General features: G+C 32.6%; 4 protein-coding genes across 6 annotated transcripts; 3 read left to right on the plus strand and 1 right to left on the minus strand.

Annotated features, from left to right (window-relative positions):
* Positions 1-878: 878 nt before the first annotated feature.
* Positions 879-9,237, minus strand: LOC108567333. Its single transcript, XM_017927730.1, has 8 exons — positions 9,082-9,237; positions 8,425-8,552; positions 3,920-4,145; positions 3,646-3,861; positions 3,327-3,583; positions 3,024-3,271; positions 2,575-2,691; positions 879-1,958 (listed from the first exon to the last, which is right to left on the minus strand). The coding sequence occupies exons 1-8, from the start codon at positions 9,161-9,163 to the stop codon at positions 947-949; spliced, it is 2,286 nt and encodes a 761-aa protein (XP_017783219.1). The 5' UTR covers positions 9,164-9,237; the 3' UTR covers positions 879-946.
* Positions 4,817-8,409, plus strand: LOC108567332 (uncharacterized protein PFC0810c-like). 3 transcript variants are annotated; one of them, XM_017927729.1, is made up of 8 exons: positions 4,817-5,289; positions 5,665-5,988; positions 6,134-6,298; positions 6,349-6,619; positions 6,674-6,851; positions 6,908-7,151; positions 7,212-7,897; positions 7,994-8,409. In XM_017927729.1, the coding sequence occupies exons 1-8, from the start codon at positions 5,188-5,190 to the stop codon at positions 8,352-8,354; spliced, it is 2,331 nt and encodes a 776-aa protein (XP_017783218.1). In that variant the 5' UTR covers positions 4,817-5,187; the 3' UTR covers positions 8,355-8,409. The 3 variants fall into 3 exon arrangements, with proteins under 3 accessions (XP_017783218.1, XP_017783217.1, XP_017783216.1); XM_017927728.1 differs by having other exon boundaries at positions 7,212-7,881; positions 7,978-8,409; XM_017927727.1 differs by having other exon boundaries at positions 7,212-8,409.
* Positions 9,238-9,464: 227 nt separating the features above from the next.
* On the plus strand, positions 9,465-12,255 carry LOC108567278 (origin recognition complex subunit 3). Its single transcript, XM_017927645.1, has 10 exons — positions 9,465-9,584; positions 9,668-9,823; positions 9,879-10,166; positions 10,229-10,401; positions 10,486-10,759; positions 10,816-11,127; positions 11,186-11,482; positions 11,546-11,779; positions 11,835-12,028; positions 12,153-12,255. Exons 1-10 carry the CDS (start codon positions 9,558-9,560, stop codon positions 12,253-12,255), a joined length of 2,058 nt encoding a protein of 685 aa, XP_017783134.1. The 5' UTR covers positions 9,465-9,557.
* A 7,672-nt stretch (positions 12,256-19,927) lies between these two features.
* On the plus strand, positions 19,928-21,487 carry LOC108567260 (T-related protein). The gene is made up of 4 exons (XM_017927618.1): positions 19,928-20,091; positions 20,151-20,689; positions 20,794-20,979; positions 21,039-21,487. Exons 1-4 carry the CDS (start codon positions 19,928-19,930, stop codon positions 21,485-21,487), a joined length of 1,338 nt encoding a protein of 445 aa, XP_017783107.1.
* The last annotated feature ends 1,528 nt before the right edge of the window (positions 21,488-23,015 follow it).

Below are 23,015 nucleotides of genomic sequence, written 5' to 3' on the forward strand. Positions count from 1 at the left end.
ATACACGTTCCGTTATTAACATTTCCATTCGAATTCCTTACAAAGACACTAAAATTTATATCAATATATATATTAAATATATACGAGTCAATAATACTGTAAAAAAGCTATTATTTCCGAAAGCGATTTAAATTTACAATGAGGCATTTTCTGTCTAATACCATTCTAAACCTTGAAAGGGTAGTGAAGAAGATGCGAAAACTTCCACGTTTAAATGTTCCGATTCTTTTTTCTTCTATCTAAATAATTATATATTGACAGCTACCGTGTTTTTAGACAGCGGAAGTTTTCTTAAAAAATGATTTCGTTTACAACCGAAAAACTGATTATTTGAATGTTTCCAATTGAATGTGCTTAGTAAGTTTCCAACTATAACGATAAATTAACTTATATATTGTTACAAGTATATATATATTGTTTAAAGTTGAGTTTATCGTTATATTTCTTAGATTACCAACAAATTATAATACCAGACTATATTTACAAAATATACAGGGTCGTCATAACTATACTTTGTTCTCGAGATTATGATCTAATTTTTTCCATCTAAAAATTTCATCCTTAAACGTTCGTTATAATTTTAATATTCTATTCTGCGACATTACTAAAAATAAGAGGTATATAGATTTTCTGTTGTTACACGGTTCACCCTGTATATATAAAATTATAAAAATAAACTCTTCATTGTACAGCTACAGTCTACATAATTACTTTTAATTATTTTTTCTTTCGTATTTTTTTGTGTTTATTTAATTTTCACGACTTTTCCTAGAACTTAAGCGACATCAAAACGAGGGAACGAAACTCATTATATTCTTTTTTCGACATATCACACACAAACTTTTTATTATACCATGAAAGAGAGAGAATCCTATCCGATTAAAAACTAATAATAATAATAATAAATATTGGTGCGTTTAATATTTAGTTTCAATGCTGCTGTGGATTAAACTGGCGTGCCAAAATCGGGATTGCCTTCGCCGTCAGCGCTCAACGAATTCGAATTGTAAACGTATCTAGCTAAGAGTTTTTCTCTACGTTGTTCGTATTCCGAAATATTAACGGTTTCCTCATTGGGACAAAGGCGCAGTGCCTTGCCGACTCTTAGGTACCTCTTGGTACCCATCTTGCTTGTAGCAGCATTCGCGTCCGGAGTGTCTGGCGTTTGGAAATTTTTCATAAAAATGTCCGAGAGGAAATTGTGGATGTTCTCCTCGAACTGCGGACTTGTCTCCGTGATCGTTTTGTATTTGAATTTGGGTTCCTCCTCCTCTTCGCCCTCTGCCTCTTTGACTTCTTCTTTGGGTAATTCTTCTGGCACATCAGATGCGGCGCTTGAAATGTCCGAGTACCCGTCGTGCTTGTTGAATATGCTTTGAAGGGTTTTCACGCCGAAATACTTTTTAGTTTTGTACTTCTTCGATTTCTTGTAATCGCGAGATTGCTTGTGCACGGGGGAGCTATCACAGCTGGAATTCAATAGACTTTGATCACTTTTGGTGGTATCGTTCGAAGCGTATTCCTCTTCGTATTTAGCTTCTGGTATGTAAGTAAATTTCGTGATGTCCTTTGGCGATTGCGAATCGTTAGAGGCGACGTCCGTAGACAGAACTTCCGAATCCAAGAACATGTCGGTGCTGGTCTGCATTGGGGACGACAGGTTCTCAGAATTCAGCGAGTTGCTTGAGCAATTCAAGGTGTTATCGACTTTCTTATAATTGTCGTTGAGATTGTCTAGAAGTATTAAATCGCCGTTTGAGAACTTTGAAGTGTTCCTATTGATTTCGTTGTTGGCATCTAGGTAATGCATCTCGTTACCCGTTAAGATGTCATTGGAGTTGTTGAAGTTCGTTTGCAACGAATCGATTACCTTTTGGATTTCCGGCGACACTTGAAACTGCTTTGCCGGATCCTCCGACATTGTCAAAGCGCCGTCAGTGATTATGCGCGATGTACCTCTAAAAATCCCACATTTTTTATTTAAACAAAATCAATAAATAAATACTCCAATAGTGTTCTATTTAAATAAAACAAAATTACTTACATTTAAATTAGAAGCAAAAGCAAACATGCCGTGAATTGAGCAAACGAAAAAGAATAATAGAAAAGAAAAAATAAACAAATACGTAAACAATTTAAAAAATAATAATTATTATTATCAACTGAAAGGTTCACACATAAATTTTCATAAAATAATAACAGTTTATATATAATATATACAACAATAATCTTAAAGTTATATGGTCATAATATGTATATTTTAATCCACAATTTTGTAACAGTACACAAAACAAACATAGTAGATGAGATCTCCGAAACAATTTTGCTTTATTTTTTTATCACAATATTAAAAATGACGCAACGTTGAATTGAACAACGTTGAAGCATTGTATAAATAAAAAGTCAAATAATAATAATTCAAATAAAAATACGATATATGTATAACACATGCAGAATCTCATGCTAAAATAAAAGTAAACCATGTGCGTATACTGTATATATAAATATGTAAAACATAATATAGATAAAATATAGTAAAATGACTCTCCAGAGATTCATTAAATCTAGACTCACCCACTCTGACATGTGGATTCTGGAGTTCTAGGCGCAGTTGGCGTATTTATTATAGCTGGATTAGAAGGCAGCGTGTTAATACCGTCATTTGAATCGCACACTTCTCCGTCGAAAAATCTAAATAAATTACAATGACGAATTTAAAATCAATATTTATACAATGTAAACATCTAACTAATTAACGTTGATGCAAGAAATACTATTTTTCCAAATCAATCTAATATGGATGGATGGAAAAAAATAGAAAAAAGTTATACATGCGAACGATTTGTTCTTGCGTAACCAACAATGGGATTTTTCGTCAAAATTAAAGTCCTGCTCAAAAAAATAAAATTGTTGATTAGATACGGAAGGTGATGACTAGTAATACAATGTAGATCTACAATAAATTACTTGTGATTGAATCAGAAACAAGGGTGTGCACTTTATATATGGGATAGGTTAATTACCTAAAATGGAATCCCTCCTCTTCGAGGGAATTATCACTATCGTCAACTGCGATGTATTGGACTTGCAATCTACATTCTTCGCTGTTCTGCTTGAGAATGTCCACAGCCTCTTTGTGACAGGCTTGCCGAAGATCCCGCTCGTTCACTGACAAAATGGCATCACCGATGTAGAGCTGGCCCGAAACGGCTGCCGGTCCGTTTGGTTCCAACTCGGATATTAGAATCGGAACCCCGTGCTCTCTGCCACCCTGAATTGTCAACAAATTAGTATCGTTCAGGATTTAAGAAGATGTAGATTATTACCGTGATGCTAATTCCTAAGCCCTGACCAGGTTTCCTCTTGACCACGACGGTCCGTACATCGCCAAAGTTCTCCGTCCTCTCGGCGATTGACGGAATGACGACTTCCGAGTTCACCTTAATGCCGTTATTCTTGTCTGAACCATTCATAACACTGTTCCTTCGGCACTCGCGAACAACCGTTTTATGCCGCTGCAATAAAATTTCGGATTCTAATTGACGCCACAATTTATCCCTAACGTCGCCCCGCATTTCCCTTCCTAAACAAAACACAAATAGGTACGTAAGATAAAAAAAATACAATCTGAAATCAATTAATTACCCAGCAATTGCAGCTGCTGTATTCTACCGGCGAGTTCCTTGTCCAAATATTTTGCGGCCAATTTGGCACCGTAAACCTCGCTGTTTAAGGCGAGAACGTTGTTCCTCAGAGTCACATTCTCTGCATGGAGTTGACCGTTCTCCGCTCGCAACTTTTTCAACTCGACGGTGGACTCGTTGAACTCGATATCATCTACGTCCGTCGAATTATTGCTACCTGTTTCAAGTTAAAACATATATTCAATTAACAGTGACTTTAATTGCCAGATTCTTACATTTCATGTGACTAGGGCTTCGTCGAATTTCATCCTCCAACTTTCGCTTGATGTTGTTCACATCCGGTTTGAAGTTGGGGTCCTGCTTGAAATTGCCGTTGGGTTTCGGTAACTTCGATAGCTGATTCGAATGCAACTGCAGCAGTAAATTGTGCAACTCTTGTTCCAAAATCTCGCGCCTCGATTTCGACTCGACTAATTCAGCACGCATATGAATCAGTTCGGCCTGCAACATAAAAAAAAACAATTCTGGTTTACAACTAATTCTAATTAAGATGCATCAAACGCAAAATGTAATCGCATACGTAAATTCCAACGAGCAGCGTGATTCATTACCAAGTTTTTCTTTTATTTTATAAATTATTACAATTAATGTAAACCATTCATAATTATTATTAATTTATTTGCTATTAATGTAATTTTTCAAAAACATCCTTCTCGGTTTCATGCACACTCCTGTTTATGTCCTTGATTGTGGAAGAAGGCCGGAAAAAAGTTTCCCACGAAATCTGCCTCAATGCTCGCCGATTCAATGATAACGCAATTGTATATATAGCGGATATTAAAAAAATTGCAGATCGCAAAATCATCACGTTCCTGGCTGACGAAACACAGACAAGAAAATAAACACTTGAAACGACGTCGGGACACTCGCACTCTGGAAGATCTATTTTTAATTATTTTAATCACTTCTTAATCCATGAATTAAATCGTGTGAGATTTAGTTATATTGGTCTTTCCCCCTAGTTTTATGAACATTATCGGTTAAGACTGTCTGGTTAATGTAAACGAAGATTTGTAAATATTGATTTGGATTATCGAAACCAATGTATGCATATATGAAATGATAACTTTACAAGTAAACTGCGTACTGTTCAAAAGAAGAAAAAGAAAACGAAGATTCCCAGCATTTAAATTGAGAAGTCTGTGAATGCAGAACTCGAAAATGGGTTGTGTGTCCAAGCTGAGAGTAACATTTTTTCGTTAGCACTGCATGTATAATGTCGTTGGCAATTTGTACTTTCTTCAATAAAACGAATGTTTAATATATAAGTAAGTGCGGTAAGTAGAGTTAGTCATTAAGCATCGAGTACTTGAGTGTGGAGCACAACTGGGTTCTGTGTTCGAAAACCTACCGCAAACGAAGCCGACTTGATCCGGCGATAACTCAACGCATTCAATCGGGATTTATTATTATTGCGCTTCCTGGACAACAACCACACTCCATACAAGAACAATACACTTTAGTAAAAACGTACACTTGAAACATGCTATTCTTTACCGTGGCGAGCACGTTGTGCTTTTATCTATCTGCAGCTTCTCATCAGCAACCAAAGAAAACGGCCAATGTGCTTAACAACAGTCAACAGGTGAGCCATCTCATAAAAAATCTATTACTAATTATGATTAATATTTTTAAAAAACGCATTATCAACATCCTAATGTTCGCTTCATATATACAGTTATGTATATTAACATGTTTTTGTATTAAATTGTAGTTTATAATCTTCATTTATGAACTATTAAAATAAATGTAAACTAAAACAAAATATGTAATATATTACATTATTAAAACATATTTATAGTTATGTTTAATTAATTTCAAATAAAAAGCAAAAATTAAAGAGTTATTATTATTACAAAGGGCTTATTTAAAAATATTTTGTATTTTTCTTTCCTAATAAAATGTTTCTCTAGATATTAAATTATGTTTTAATTACTATAGACATGTGATTTATTTGTAGAACATTCACAACATATTAGTATCCATTGAGGAGAGGCTCCGGAATTTGGATAATGCTCTGTATACGGATTCGTACGAACTGACGACAAAACCGGAACAAACGAATAACCGGAAATTGGATGCAATAGAGTCGCGGCTGGCGAGGTTCGAGGCGGTGGTTGCAGCACAATTCGATAAATTCGCAGAGAACATGAGCAACAAGGTTTTCAGCGATGATTTAGCGAGGGATCATGTCCACCGGAAAATCGATGGGAACTACGATAGGATAAATCATCGCCTGTTCTATTTGGAAATGCGTTTGGACAGTGGTGAAAAGAGAATTTCTGTAAGTATACAGTCCAAGTATACATAAGCTTATCCATACGATATGTTTATCAATTTAACTATTCTATGTTATATCAATTATTTAAAAAGTAACAACGATTTAAAAAAAAAGATTTATAGTATACTTTTTTTAATTTTTTATCTAGGAAAAATTAGATCTACTCTTAACAAGATTTAAGAATATGGAAGAGACTTTGACGACTCGTGAAGCAGATATCGAAGTTGAAATATCAGACGTTCTTTCCGTGGTTGATGACATAAAGACTACATTCACAAGTTTAGACTTCAAGAACATTTCAAAAACGTTTAAGGTGAGTTGTGTAATTTCTCAGTAATTTTACTAACACGTGCTTTTGGATAGACGACGCAACGATCACTGGAACGCACATTGAATGAGTCGATTAAAGAGATTAGCAAGAAAGAAAATGCGCTGGCCGAAAGTTTCAATGAATACACTGACAAAGTTTCGGAAATGTTCGAAGTATCACAGCAATACTCGAAATCGATTCAAAATGATTTAAAGACATTATCGGCAGTCGTAAATTCAACAAGAAGCGAACAACAGAATTCCCTGCGCAGCATAATAGTGCAAGTTGGAAGATTAAGTGGAAAACCCAATGTCCTCAGTGATGGTATTTACAATAATGTTTATTCAAAATTAATTATCTAATGATAAACAATTTTAGGTCAATCGGACAGTGAATTAAGAAACTTATCGGACAAACTTGATGCAAATTTTGAGATGATAATGATGCTACAAAATCAATTTTTAGAAAGCTGCCATCGTGTACAAATGGACGAGGCGCACATAGAAACAAAAATAAGCGAAATTTTAGAGAAACTTATTGAAACTTTTGAAAGAAAGTGAGTATCCATACATGTAACATGAATTAGTGTTAATAGAAAATATGTAATTTCAGAACCTCCATTGAACTTAAAGATTTGAAGCTGTTGGAGCAGCTTTTAAAAGCACACGATACTAAGGTCCAAAATAATCTTTACACGACTTCCCAAATTTTAATTCGAAAATCATTAGAAAACAAGGATGAACTGAAGACATTATTGGGAAGCATCAAAGTTCGCATCGATAAAATATGTTCGGACGTGGATAATATCAAAAGGAAAAAAGACGTTGACTTATCCGGTATACAACAGAAGCTTCTCGTAAGTTGATGAATGCTATTTTAAAAGTATCTTGTATTAGTAATTTGTAACGATTTTCAGGCTTTAGAAGAGTATTTGAAGGAAAGTACAGAAGCATCGAAGAATATGGGCGCACCGGGAGTTTTAACGGAAAAAATACTCTCGGATATTCAGAGTTCTATACACCAGCTCTCGTCGTCCGCTTTGTGGCAAAGTGTTGTGAATGAGAAGGGTTTCTTAAATATAGAAGACTCTTTGAGGAATATCACAAATACATTTGAATCTGCCCAAAATGAAGCGTTTGAAGCTTTGAAAAATATCGAAAAGTACTTGCTGCAAAATAATGATACAAATGTACCAACCAACAATTATTTGGATGAGCAAATTCTAAAAATATTTGGGTTACCGAAACCAGGAGAATGCACCGAATTCACCATTAATTCGGAGACAGGCGAAAAAATTTGCATGGACGATATCCAGGAAGAGAATTGCTTAGATTACGATATCGATGTAAGATCGAATGCGAAGAATTGCAAACCGAAGTTGCCGGAACCGGATTGTCTCGAATATGATATAGACGTTCGGAGCAACGTAAAGATTTGTAAAAATAAAACTAATGAAAGTAATGCGAACTGCAACAATATGGGCATTGATGTTAGGACAGGTCAAATTTGTGATAATTCAGAGTTGGGCAATATTCCGAATAATACCGATGATTGCTCAGAGGATCCTCTCATCGATATTCGAGGAGGTAATACAAGAGCGAGGAATTGCTCAAATGTTAACAACAATATTCCGAATAATACCGATGATTGCTCAGATGATCCTCTCATCGATATTCGAGGAGGTAATACTAGAGCGAGAAATTGCTCAAATGTTAACAACACAACGGAGGAATCTATACTGTTCTTTACAAGAAGTAATGTGATCAACGATACGAACAATACATTGAGCCATGATAATTCAAGCGATTCAATGATGCAGGCAGATTTCGATCAAAGTATAAAGGTGCAAAGTCCTTGGCTAAGGATATTACCAAAAACCGCAAAATCTTCAGCGCTAACGCAAGGTCAAACTTCAGCGCAAAACGGTAGTTCGAGCATAGAATCTATTGCATCAGTAAGTAGCAACGAAGACGATGTATTTCTACAAGATGAGTATTACGAAGCTGACCATGTCACCGCTAAATTTGATGAGGACGACGACGATTTTATGATTGAATAAAACGTATTTTTTTTTTATTAAACTTTAACATAATTTGGATGCATGTTAAATTAAAATTTCTTATACTTACTTCGATTTTCGCACTGTTTTGGAATATAGTTGTAGCTTTGTGTGTAAGCTGAGCAAAACAGGAACTTAATGTGCATAGTTTTTGCCTGACATTGTACACAACGTCAGGTTCTTCTGAATCTAATTCACCTGTAAACAAAATACATTAATTAATATTTGTTTCAATTAAAAATCGATATTTCGAATGAATTATTATATTCAAATTGATGACTTAATAAAGTAACTAATAATAGAATTAATTATGAGAAAACACAATGCTAATGCGTTATGCAAATGTATACGCAAACAATCAGATGGCATTGACATTAATTAATAACAATTGAGTTATATATGGGGACTAATTAAAGTGTAATATGCATTTTGGTATAGAAATCAGGAAATAAACACATCAGAGTAATGATCATTTTGGGTGTAATTTATTATCATTAACCATGGAGCATTCAGTGCGTTAATTTGTTGTGTGAAAGCATTGAAACCTGAATGTGTACATATACGATATTTCACGTATAATTAGTAGATAAACTGGAATTGAGCCACGTAAACTAGCGGCTAAATTGCATTTTTATCAACAATAGTTTTGAGCGCTCCTGCTCGTATAGCATGCAAGTAATTTTAAAAGGTCTGGAGATTATTGGATTATACAAAATTTATGATTTACCAATAGTTAGATCTAAATCGACGAAACCCTTATCGAATTCTTTCTCTAAAATATCCAGCCACCGAAAACCGACACTGGCCATTTTTTTTTATCAAAATGCTATCACACAACACAGAACTAATCAACTATAAGACTAAAAACTGACAACTGACAGCAAATGACAATTGCAAACAGCTGTCAATATATTCTAGTCGAGACGCAAACCAAATAAAATCTTACAATACTCATACAAATAAAAGGTTTTAGGAAGAGCAACAATTATTCGAAATTATAATGTATACAAAATATAAATAAACTCAAGTACATAAACTAATTTATAATAATCTAATAGTATTGATCAGCACCATCTACATTTCAATTATTAAATGTATACAATCATATGGTTTGAACCAATTTGAACTGTTACATTTTGAAGGTTTTGTCCCTTGCATTACTGATTTCAACGGTTTTCCTTCTTTGATTTTACCCCTAACACAATGGAATCAACAGTTTCCGTCTCTAAAGTAAGTTGAAACATATAAGTAAATCATTTAATATGTTAACTAAGTACTAATTGTACTTAAATACATTTATTATTATCTTCCAGGGTGTTTTTGTTTTTAAAAATGGTTTACAACCAAACAAGCAGAAGGGAAGAGGTAGAAAAAAGAAAATCCCAACTGGCACTGGCAATATTTACAGAGATGAAATGTGGTTCCAAACATACACCGAACTGTGGGAGGTTTTAGAATCAAAAATCAAGGTTTGCTTTACAGATTTCATTTGCAGACAGTTAATAATTTTTGAATATACTGCAGGAATTGAATAGTGATATGTTTTCATCTATTCTATCAAATTTATTGAATTTTATTGATGGCAGTTATTGTAAGCCAGTTACTGAGATACCGGCTGGGGCTTTACTGACAGGAATTAACATGCCCGACCATGCAGTTCAATTTGAAACATTGAAAAGTTCAATCAATGAAAAAATCAGTCCTCATGTGGCTCATTTGAGTTCACAGGATTGTCCATCTCTTAAAAATCTTGTGGAGAATATGATCAATCAGTTTATTAATGAAGATATTGATTATGATTTAGATGAAGAGGTGAAGATGCATGGTTTTAGATATATGTTAAATATAAATTCATGTAGTGTTTGTTTTTGTAGAATGTGAAAAGTACAAAAGTTAAAATCAAAAAGTCCCAATGTAGTTTCACTCTCTTGCAATCATGGTATGAAGATTTATATAACAATAAAGTGGACAATGTTCTGGTTGTCATTTTACCAGATTTTGAGAGTTTCAAGGAAAATGTCTTACAAGATTTTATTCAAATAGCAAGGTATTGATTAGAACTTTACATTTTTTTGATACTATTTATAAGTTGATTAAAAAAAAATATTAATGTTAAAATTTTTATTTTTAGCTATTATGTAAATAAATTACCATTTGTATTGGTTTTTGGCATAGCAACGTCTTTGAGTGCTTTGCACAAAGCATTGCCTTATCATGTATCATCAAAAATCAATATACAGGTATTCAATTCTCAGCCTTCAATAACATATCTCAATAAAATTATAGAGAATGTACTTTTCTCTAATGATTGTCCTTTCTACTTAGGAGGGAAACTGTTTGCTCTATTCACAGATATATTTTTGTTCTACGATTTTTCAGTAACAGGATTTATACAGAATTTCAAAGTTAGTGTATATTAATAATTAACATAATTTAAACTTAATATTTTGTTATGCTTTAGTTCGCAATGTTGGAACATTTTAGCACCGGAAATGCTAAAGCACTGTGTATAACTCATGGATTCTCCGAAGTGTTGAAGAACTTTAGCAAAGAAGATTTCGAAAATGTGCGGATGTTGCACTCATTCAGAAGATTCGTCGAAGCAGAAAGTCCAAAAAATCAAATAGAATTGTTGACCGATGATAAATATTTCCAAAAGGCCATAAAAAAAGAACTGAATAAATTAATCTATTATATGAATAATTTAGTTGTCTTATTAGAGTGCTTGAATATTTTAACAGCAGACCTTCCTAAAGCTCCATTAGGAAAAACTGTGAGTAAAGAGTTCATTATTTATAATAAATTATTTAATTTATACATTAAATATGCAGTTTCGCGAAATATATTGCGTGGCTGTTTCGAAGAAGTTGAGCGAAACTGTCGAGTTCAAAGAAGCGTTTCAATTGTTGAGTTTCCAATCGAAAGACGAGCTGCTGACGAAAATAGATTCGGTGTTGAATCTTCTAAAAAACAACATTGAAATCTACACGGAAGAAAATATAGTTGATGATTTGAAAACGTTCATCGAAGAGCTGAATAATCTATCCAATGATCAGGTTGAAGAAGTTCAAGAAGATTTAGATTGTTTGAATATTGAAGGGACTATGCAACGAGCGCAGCTGAAACAAGTAATTGATTTAAGTGCATATTTGTACAGAAGCTAAATTTATCTATTGTTATATTTTTTTTAGAAATTGTTTCAACAGGCGAAATCCCAGAATAAACCAATGAATGCGTATGAAAAGTTTCGATCAAAAGTTGTGGAATATTTCGAGCATATATTCGAAGAATACCTTAAAGTTCCAACGGATTTTACTTTCCATGAAATATTCTTTTACAATGACATTTCCATACAAAATCATATAATTGGTTCTCATCGAGCCGCGATTCATACTGCGTTGAATGATCCTCAGAGTTACTTGGATGTAAGTCTAAATGTGTTTTAACTGCAAATAATTTATGGTTTTATGTTTATTGTAGTGTTCGTGTTGTGGCATTTCAAATGATGCAGTCATTTTAAGCTCGATGCCGGACATTTGTATCGCCTACAAATTGCATTTGGAGTATGGGAAAATGATTAACTTGTACGATTGGCTGCAAGCTTTCTTATCCATCCTCGATCCTGTCCATGCCGATGACGATAATGAGAAACGTGAGGTGGACCCACAATTGCAGTATCCTTTTTTAAAGTCTACTTTAAATAGATTAAATATAAGATTTTTCATAAATCTTTAGATTAAAAACAAAAGAAAATATTCTGGTCATTTTGTTATTATTTTTTCTTAATTAAGATATTAGAGCTCGTTTTACGCAGAGCGTAGCCGAAATGGAATTCCTCGGATTTGTTAAGAGTTCGAAGAGGAAAACTGACCATGTTTCAAGGTTGACATGGGGTGGATAAAGCAACAATTTATTTGTTATTTATTTATTTTTATATTAATAAAGTATTTTTTTTAATATGATTTTTCGTTTCATTTAGAGAAAATGCAAATAAATTCTTCCTGCTTGTCAAGTTTTGTAATTATAAGCAAAATTGGGTAGAGATGTATATTTTATATTTAAAAAAATTGTTATTTACAAATCCTACCTTATTATTGAAATAAGATAATGGTATTCAAAATTTTAAATTCAATTCTTTGTTTGTACACTCTTGGTAAGCTGTCGTAAGTAAGAATTTACTCAATGTCTTCCGCACAGTTATTACTGTACTTGAATTGCGCGTATCTCGCCTTTGAGAAAATTCGTTACACTTTGCTGTTTATAACGCGTTTTTCTAAGTAATTTGGAGAAAACGCAAGGAGGCAGCAACACATATATAAATCATGTTTGTATGTAACCCGTCCTCAAACTCAAACATCATGTGCTGCAGAGATACATAGTATTTAGTCCGTTGTTCTCAAAAGCAAACACCGAATTGATTATACATGCGTGGATGTATACGTAAGATGGCACCGAGCGTGGAACAAGCAGAGAGAGAGTACCATCCTCCTCCCCGCCGTCGTTTACTATATTAATAAAAAAAATGACAAAAACAAATTAGTAACAGGTTTAAATTTACACAACAGTTTTTAGTATAATGTGAAAAGTACACATTGTGATTGCATGGCCAGCTAGACGTAGACAAGTGTTAATTACACGTATAAATAAAGTCGACCAAAATGGCTGCTGCTGCCGCACATTATGTACGAACTGAGCACGTTTTTAAACAGAATATTCCTTCTTTTCACTCAAACAAGTTTAACACGAAGAGATATACTAAACCTTTTCAATATTCATCCTTTTTCAAAATACAGCAAACACCAGAAACCACTCTGAAACGTTCTATTAAGAAAAAGAACTAAGTGTGTATCTTTTTCTCAATTTATAAAAAATAAAGAATATACAAGCTGTATCAAAATACGACATGTTCCGTCGATATAGTCTAAACCAGGGGTTCCCAAACTTATTCGATTTGCGGCGTCCTTAATATATCAGAATTTTTTCGCGGCGTCCCAATTCAAAACATTGATCTATTTCAGGGCACTTTATGTTAATAGTAGTTTTTCTTCAATTTTCGCGGCGTCCTGGTCTAAACTATAATGATGTAATCAAATTGAATTAAAATTTAGACGTTATCAATGAACTAACATGTACTGAAATAGATTAAATTGCTGAAACTGCTCATTTATCTCTACCATTCTTGCGAAATTAGTGGTCAAGTGCTAATTTCGTATACGTTAATTGTTGCATGTATTGTTGCAAATTATATATTTACCCTGTAGTTATGGTTCATCTAAATGGAATATTAAGTACATATTTAGAAACCTTCCGATTTACTAAATGAAAAATACATGAAGATAAGTGTAGAAACATCTAAAACTGTGTTTTGTGTATTACTAATATCAAATATGTAATAAACTGATTGCGTGTCAGAAATTAGTCAGTTTTTCAATGAAGCAGAAATTAGAGATAGGAAATTTGATGATTATATTATCTCATAGTATATACTATAAGAATTAATTATAATAAATTCGAGTGGTAGCATAAATAGTGCACGGCGTCTTGGATGCGTCGGATTGCAGACCGTTCAAAGGAGTGCCGACAATGGCGGTCGGCCCTCGCGCGGTGGCCATAAAGACATTAAAAGAAGTGGCTTCTGATATGAGCCGTCCTGGCCCAAGAACACGAAATCTTACCTTTTTCATTCTTTCCTCCGTTGCGTTTATTCTCCGCTTTTTTTTTAATACGTGTTGTATGTATTTACAACAGTTACCTATAAAACCTGCACGCCGACGTTTGCGGTCTTCCCTTTTATTGAAACTCACCTATAGCCACCAAAGTAGCAACACTTAAAACACTTAAGCTTTTAATTAATGATTTTGGAAACACGAAATTTTATATTTCACAAAATATATATTAAGAATACGAAGTTTTCACAAATATTTAGGTATTTTAATAAATTTTTGTTTCTATTTATTATACTTATCCTCCTTGCAATATTCTTTAACAAACGAAATTGTTTTTATGTATACCAAATTAGTCCAAGGTATCTAATAATAAAGATAGGTCTTAATTATTTATAGATTTTTTTAAATAATTAAAATGGTTATTAAAATGGATAACTCAATTTATATTAAATTGACTTATTACGTAATCTAATTGCAAATTGTTAGCGTGTTTACATCTAGTAAAGAAGTAAGCAATAAATCATCAATCAATTATAGTAATTAATTAGTCACTAAATCATAAATATATTTACAAATTATGTGTGCTGGCATAAAGTTGCTAAAAGCAAATGAGGATTATAATTGGGCAATTGTTGGTTGCATTTATTTGTATTAGCAGCCATTAAACTTAATGCGTTGGAAAATTAATGGATCAATAAGTTTGAACACTAATCGCTATGCACACTATATTTAATATACACATTATTTTAGCACAATTGTAACAGTTTTCTTAACGTTTTCAGACATGTGCAGTTGCTAAAAATTACACAATCAATATTTGGTCAAATTCGACTTTAATATTTCGGAATTTTCAGTGTTTAATACAAGAAGTTAAATTATGAGGATTTATGTAATAATTAATTGAGAAAAAAGTTTATTCATTATTATATAAGTAACACTTGATTTGTTCATTTTAAATAATTGTTATATGACAGAGAAAAAAAGTTAAACACTTTATGTGATTTTTCTTTGTATGTAAGTTGATTGTTAATTTAAGAAAACTATTCTTTGTTCCATCTTCGTTACGAAGGAACGATTTTTTTTACTTCTGAAAATGAAGTTTCGCTTAACGAAGTAATTTCGTGGAACGCATCCTATTTGTTAATCGAGTTAAGACTTACATAAGTATACATTGCAATGATTGTAAAAATTGGTATTAAAATAAATAATCTGATCTGAATTAGTTCAGTTGTCCTTTAGAACAATGTTTCTCAACTTATTGTTCTCAACCTTGTGTCAAAGCGAGAAACTGGTGAAAGCAATCAAGAAATATGTTTGGTGGCTTGGCAAAAGTTGAGAAACGCTGTTATAGAAAACAGATTCTACTTTTGCCAATCATTGATTTGATAGGCAATATAAAGTGGAAATCACTATTATAAATATTTATTTCATCTAGGTAAATGAAATACAAGAGACTTTAAAGACTTTAAAATAATATATAGAAAACTTTATGAGAGTTAAACAATCTTCACTGATAATACTTGTATGAATAATCAGTTTATTATGGCGATTCAGCTAAATAGATTAGCATATATGTAAGACAGAGGTAATTTACCTATTTAACATTCCACATTATATCAATATATAAAAAATAGTAATAAATTATTTGTTTACTGGAGAAAATTATTTTATTTGATAACTAAAGTTTATTTCAATTAAATTGACATCCAATATAATTTTCATTTAAATGAAAGACAGAACTCAAAATGTTCTTATAAATATTCATTTTTAGATATATAAGTATTGTTATAAAATACTTATAATAATTTCACCCTACTAAGTTAATGTTAATTATGATAATGTTTTAATGTATGTTAAATCAAAAATTTTATGTTGCAGGTTTTTTCTATTGACACAAATTTAGATGAAATTGTTAGAAAAAAGTGATGATAATGAAGCAATACTCCACTCAATTTAACATTAAAGAATCGTACAATTAAATAATCTACTATTATAGTACAAATTAAATTAATACTCCCTCTGTCCGAAAATATGGTATACATTTTAACATTTAATGTAAATACAAATAAGATTTAGATTTAGCCTTGTTGAACGCTTCTTTTGGACAAATACATTTTGTATACATTTCAGTTAATCAACTCTCACGACGAAGTTTTACCTTATTTATATGAGGAAATTTATTTGAATTTCCTCCTCCTGTTAACGTTATTAAGAGTATTTGTCTCTAATTTATTAAATGCATTTTGAACACATTAATCAATTCATCAATTATCTTTGGCGAAGCTTCAAGTTGTAGTGATTAAATAGAGTAAAAAACACAAAGTGAGAACATTTAAATCGGTAGTGGTTGTGGTTATTAACGCGTTTAATAAGAGATATAATTGAATATTTTTTTTGTTCAATCCTTTTATTTTATAGAAAAGCTGTATTTGTGGATTAATCGTACATAAAATTTTATATAAATTGCTTACAAAAATCTTTAAAGAACAAGAAAAACAATTCAAGGAAAATAACCCGGTAATCATTGCTTCTTTTAAAAACTTTCTATGTTTATTAGTTTATTACTAAAGAAAATTCTTTTAGAACCAATAAAACATTATACGTTTGTTATGTTCAGTAATATGTACTTGTACTTAAAATGTTTGTGTAAATATTAGTTATTGTTAGTAACAGTATTGCAATAAACTACTTAGAGTAATCCTACCCTAAAATATCAATAACAATCTAATCCGGTAATCATCGTTTTTCTTTACAACTGTTGCTATCGCATAATCTTCGAAGGAAAATTTAAAAAAAAGAGAGAAAAATAAAGGTTCTTGAGTTCTTCCTGTATTTCGGTGCTTGCAATAAAGATATTATACATTTATTTTTTGTTGCAGTTCGTGTATTTTGTTTGTTGAAGGTGGGTGGGCCAGATTGTAACCGATTACAACCGGAAACAACAAACAGAAGGGACTGCGATGAAACAGAGATGGAAAATGCGGGGCGGAACATTAATGCGTTTCAATGTTTACACACTGAGGAATATGATGACAGGTAAAAATTGATGCCGCACGTTTATTGGGTGGCAATAATTTGGCCACCTTTATCAATGGCCGGCACCTATTGAGCACAACAAAAGGACAGACAAACTACCGACAATATTCTACAAGTGCAGACGAAGAAGTTTAACTCACAAACAAAGTGAGAGAGAAACAGATATAGATGAGAGAAGAAACGCAAATAGCAAGAAGATATCCTCTTCGACGGCGACGTTGCGCAATTTCACCTATACCTCGATCACCCGAATTACAATATTTCTTCTGTTTTCGCTTCCATTTTTATTATCTATTTGCTGTTTGAATATTTAAAAAAAATGTAATCATGGAGACACGGTCGCTGTTACGTGCGGGACAAATATGTTATTTATTGATTTACCGATTCGCACCTCTAATTCTCTTCTTTTTTTTTATATATTTCATTTCGAAACAACACAATAAATAAATTCATATCTGCATATGTGGTGTAGGTATGATGTCTCCGTTTAACAATTCCATCGAGAAATATGAATGCTATTTGCTTAGTCTTTCTAGAATGCAATCAAGCACGTGGCCTTTGGATTATGCAATTTAGACGACGCAGTTTCATTGGTCTCAATGAAACAATGATATTATGTCATATTCTTTTAATAGCTAATCAAATATTTAAGCATACAATACCCAAAAAATATATTTTTTTAATTTGATAATTTTACTAATTTATTAAGTTGAGTGGAATATAATTTGTAAATTCTTTAATTATATTTAAATAATATTAAATTATTTGTTAAGTAGTAGCATTTGTTGCTGTTTGATTAACAATTATATTGTATTACAAAGATAAAACTATTTTCTATTAATAAACTTTAATTAACTAAGTGATTTTCTTTTTTTAATATATTTATATATATTCAATAATAATTTTGTTCCTATAAATGAGAAAATTTTAAGAAATTTATAATTCTTAAGTAGCAAACACGATTGATTTAGAATATTTATACTAATGAAAATTATGAAAGAAAAAGAAATGGTCGGAAATTTTATTTTATTAATAAAAAAAATAATGACAAATAAACATTTGATACACAATTATTTAACACTTTAAAGTGAAATATTGAAGGATTATATAACCAAAGATTGATTTCTCAATAAACTAATATACATATTTTATATAAATATACTGAAAATTGTTTCATGGAATTCAAATATTAAATAATTTGACTAATTGCATTGTAAATGTTAATACGGTGATAAAACGAGTTACTTTTAAATTACGATTTTTAAAAATAATTCTTCGTATCACGAAATTAGCAGTTTTCTTGTAGAATTGATTAATGTTCATATTATTTCTTCATGATTTAATAGGAATTGATAGGTCCATGAAATAAATAAAAATGTTTAATATTTTTTTTAAATTTATTTCTCAACAAAACTTAATTTACAGTTGAAATATTTCTAGTTAAAAACTATTGCTTTAGTTTGATGAAAAAAAACTCCGCCTACTATTTTTTGCAGTGATTTTATTGGATCAAGAAAAATTGGTGATATATGAATGAAATGTTAAGTAATTGCTTATTGCTTTGAGTACATACCGAGGAGAATATATTCTTAAGCACATAGAAGTTGGCACTATTGGTTTGGTTATATTTTCATATAATTGTTGTTGTTCTTGTTACTTTGTATATATTATATACATTTTTTTTTAATTGAAGATTTATGAGCGTTGTGGATTAAAGTGCGCCGATGATTAATTACTCAGGTTCTGTTCGAGCCGCGGCATATGTAAAAACAATGGGAGCAATGAGCAAACAGGGATGGCGGCAGTTGGATTCCGCTGACCACTGAGTCCGGTCTCCTCGACCAATCCGGTTGTTCTCGCTGGACGGTAGGTGTGGTCCCAGACCTGCTCATCTTGTACACTTAAAGACTTAGTCAGATCGCGATAATGTGCTAAGACCCGTGAAATGTAAGAACTATTTATCGGTTTAGTGTGAAACAACAACAAATAATATATAATAAGCGTTTAATTTACAAAATACTAACTCGAGTGTTTATTAAATGAGCATATAAATGGTCGTGCCTGGATCTGTCCAATTCATCTCATTTACCACTGGATACGCACGCATGTAGATTTTTTCCTGGGGGCGCCGACGGTGCGAATGAATTGCACAAAGACCCACTGAAACGAACGACAACAGCAACAATATACAAAAAGAATAAATTTTCTCCCTGTTTGCTCCCTTCTTTTGCTCTCCCAAAGGTAAGAATATGTGCGAACATGGATAATTCGCATCCAGTGTGCATTTTTATTATTTCCCAAATCTTAAAACCCAAATGGAATTGTCCAAACACAATTGTTTAAATATTAATTTTTCTACAATAAAATATTTCTCATTATTTAAAATAATTTACCAAAAGAAAATATTAAGAACTGTGTTTTTGTTTCTTTTTATATTAATATTTTAATTATTGATTATATTTAAAATATTTATATATTATTAAATATAAATAAGTTATTATGAGGATTTTAGTATAAAACGTAAGAATTAATGCAGAATTATTTTCCGGCGGGTTAAAATTTAGAAAATTTTGTGATAGAAGTTACAAGGAATGAAATTTAAGTTTCTACTGAATATAAAACAATTTACAAATAGAAATCTGTATTGTAATAATCTAGGTAATTACGTAGAAGAAACTTACTTAATATTGTAAGTAGCGCGTATTGCATCAATTTTGAAAATAGAAGAGTGTGTATCTATCCAAAGGCCGTTATTTACTTTAAAAATTATTTCATTGACGTCTTTTAACAGAGACCGTGATTGGGACTGTCGTCACGCGCTCCCGAATTGCATTGACTGAAAGAATTAGACCTGGTGGAAACGAAAAAAAAATGGCTCAGCATATCCTCTCCGCGGTGGAATCTGAGATATCCCAGGGGAAGGCAGGTAAAGGAGACTTCGGTGAAACGGACCTGTGCGTAACTTTGGACGACAGAGACCTCTGGGTGCGTTTCCAATGCTTCACCAACGAAATGATCGTCACGAAGAACGGAAGGTAATATTTGTCGATTTGATTGAAGCTATGTGATCTTTAATGCTTTTTCAATTGATTAGGAGGATGTTTCCGGTGGTCAAAGTGTCCGTCAACGGTTTGGATCCGAAGGCTATGTACACGGTTCTTCTGGAGTTCGTGCAGATCGATCCGCATCGCTGGAAGTACGTGAACGGAGAATGGGTACCAGGTGGTAAGGCGGAGGTGCCTCCATCGAATCCGATCTACATCCATCCGGAATCCCCTAATTTCGGGGCTCACTGGACCAAGGAGCCCATCTCGTTCGCGAAAGTAAAGTTGACCAACAAGTGCAACGGGAATGGACAGATAATGCTGAATTCGTTGCACAAGTACGAGCCGAGGGTGCACTTGGTCAGAGTTGGAACGGAGCAGCGCAGGGTGATGACGTTTCCGTTTCCGGAAACGCAGTTCATCGCTGTAACCGCGTACCAAAACGAAGAGGTGACATCGTTGAAAATAAAATATAATCCTTTCGCCAAGGCTTTCTTGGATGCGAAAGAGAGGCCAGATAGTATATACAATCAGAGGGAGTACGCGGGCGGTTTCAACTGCCAACAGCAGACGCAGTACACTTCACAATGTGAGTATATATGACACGATTATCATTGCTAATATGAAGCATGAGCACGCCATGAAATTGCATCGCTTAAACTTGTTGTTATGGTTATACAATGATTAATACAGATGGTTCCTTGTTTTTACCACACCATCAACCGATCTACCCAGTGGTAACAGCTGTTCAATTACCGAGCCCCGCCAGATCTCCGCAGATGTGCTACAAAACTACTTGCAATTTGCAAAAGAATCGATTGTCGCCGTACACCGTCCACCGCAACAAATCGAGTTCCCCGGACGCTTCACCACCGAGCGGTAATCTATACATTTATCATTAATTAGCATTTTATTAATTGACCACATCTTAATTTCAGTCTACAACCCCCCAGACCATATACTGCAGACGACGTACACTCAACCTACGACGTATCCGACATGGTCTTCACTGCAGCCCCAAACACCTACAACAATCATGTCTCCAACAATAAACTGCTGGTCCCTGACCTCAAGTCCACCACCTCCTCACCAAATCTCCGCTCAAACCACCCCAGATCAATCCCCGACGCATCAGTTCTACCCACCCATGACGAACTATTACCAGCAGGACGTGACATACGCGACGCACTATCAAAACGCCGAATATGTACCATTGGTAAACGGTTACGCTCAGATCGAGGACACCAGGGAGGTCAACAATGGTAATGGGGTGGTCTATCAAGAGGTCGGACAAATTCCGGAAACCAATTCAAGAAACCAAACAGAATCTCCCGTCAATTCCAGCGGCACGCCAAGACCAAACGAATGGAGCCATCAGCAGTTATAAAATTTGACATCAATTCGATATCATTTTTGTATAAACTATTATATTATAATAAGAGCGGACCAATATTATTATTATTCATAAATAAAACAGATAGATTTGCAGTTTCCTTTCTTACAACTCTAACGCCCGTCTTCGTTTAGACGCTAGGAATTTTCGTTGTTAAGTGCCTTTTATTGGTTGTGAAAATGGCGTGGCCTGAGATTCAGGTAGGTCAGAGAAACTTAATTAAATAAACATGTATTTTTAGATTTAGAGAAGATTTTTTAATTGAAGTAAGGTCAGTACCAATGCTAATTGGTAACATTTTCTTTAGTTTCATTTACAATTACTTTATAATTAAATTACTTTAGTTTTTAAACGTATCCTACATAATTATGATATTATTACCGTTTGTTCTATTTATATTCATTTTAATAAGATTACAATAAATTATGATCTAAATGATTCCATTATTTAATTTATTTTATTATATTGACCGCAAAAATAGTGTTTTTTCTCTTTGATAACAATTGATTAATAGTATCTCAATTTATCAATTCATATTAAATACCTGCATATCATACGCTTCGTTGTTGTTTTACAAGCAATGTTGATATTATATAATGGACGGCGTACAAATATCTTCATATGATTTAAAGTGGCGTTTAAAGTATTTAGAGTGGTTATGGGTTGAGTAAACTAATAGATCTGCAATGGTTTTACATTGAAATAAAACGACCTAATTCAATCAATTAACGTCATCAATCTAATAATGTATGTAAATAACATTAGGAGAATAAATATTTGCGAGACCGACATGCATTGTTAAAAAAATGGCGCCATACTTAACCGTGTTGTTTTGGTTACATATACCTAAAATAAAGGGAAAAACAAGCCGCTGTATTTTAAGTTGCATATATTAATCTCAGTTTACATCTAAAGTAAAACTTTGTTGTAAAATGTATAATGTGTGATTTTAATTACAAGTAATGTACAGTATGTATCTATTGCGTAAATAAGTACTACGCGTTACTTGTCAATTAGATGTCTTTAAAATTTTGCTATTTGTAAAGTAAATATGTGGTTATAAGATGTTACAAGAAAGAGAATTTTACATTTATTAGAATTAATTAGTGTAATTTTGAAAGTACCGAAGTATTGAAACATATCGGTTATTATAATATGTATACTTAACAAATAAGAAAAAAGCTAGTATCTTGTTACCTTTTTTCTTATTTGTGAGTGTTATTTTTGTCCGAGTTTCCCAAGTACTTTATAAATTATTTCACAAGTCTATTGAACCTTAATTCATATTAATTCCAATTACCAACAAAAAATAATAATAATTTCAACCTTTTTATATTTTAAAAAGTTGAAATATGACGTTTATATTATTTTAAACAGATAGTGTAAATTATTAGCTTTAATTGTATTTATTATATAATACAATTAAATTGATCTTGTTTCTATAAAAGTATACGTTTTCGGTTATTACTTGCAATGAAGATTATGTTGTTAATCATACCCGGCGCATCCACCAAATCGAGAA

This window comes from Nicrophorus vespilloides, unplaced genomic scaffold (genome assembly GCF_001412225.1).
Source record: "Nicrophorus vespilloides isolate i.1.1-1 unplaced genomic scaffold, Nicve_v1.0, whole genome shotgun sequence".
Taxonomy (NCBI): domain Eukaryota; kingdom Metazoa; phylum Arthropoda; class Insecta; order Coleoptera; family Silphidae; genus Nicrophorus; species Nicrophorus vespilloides.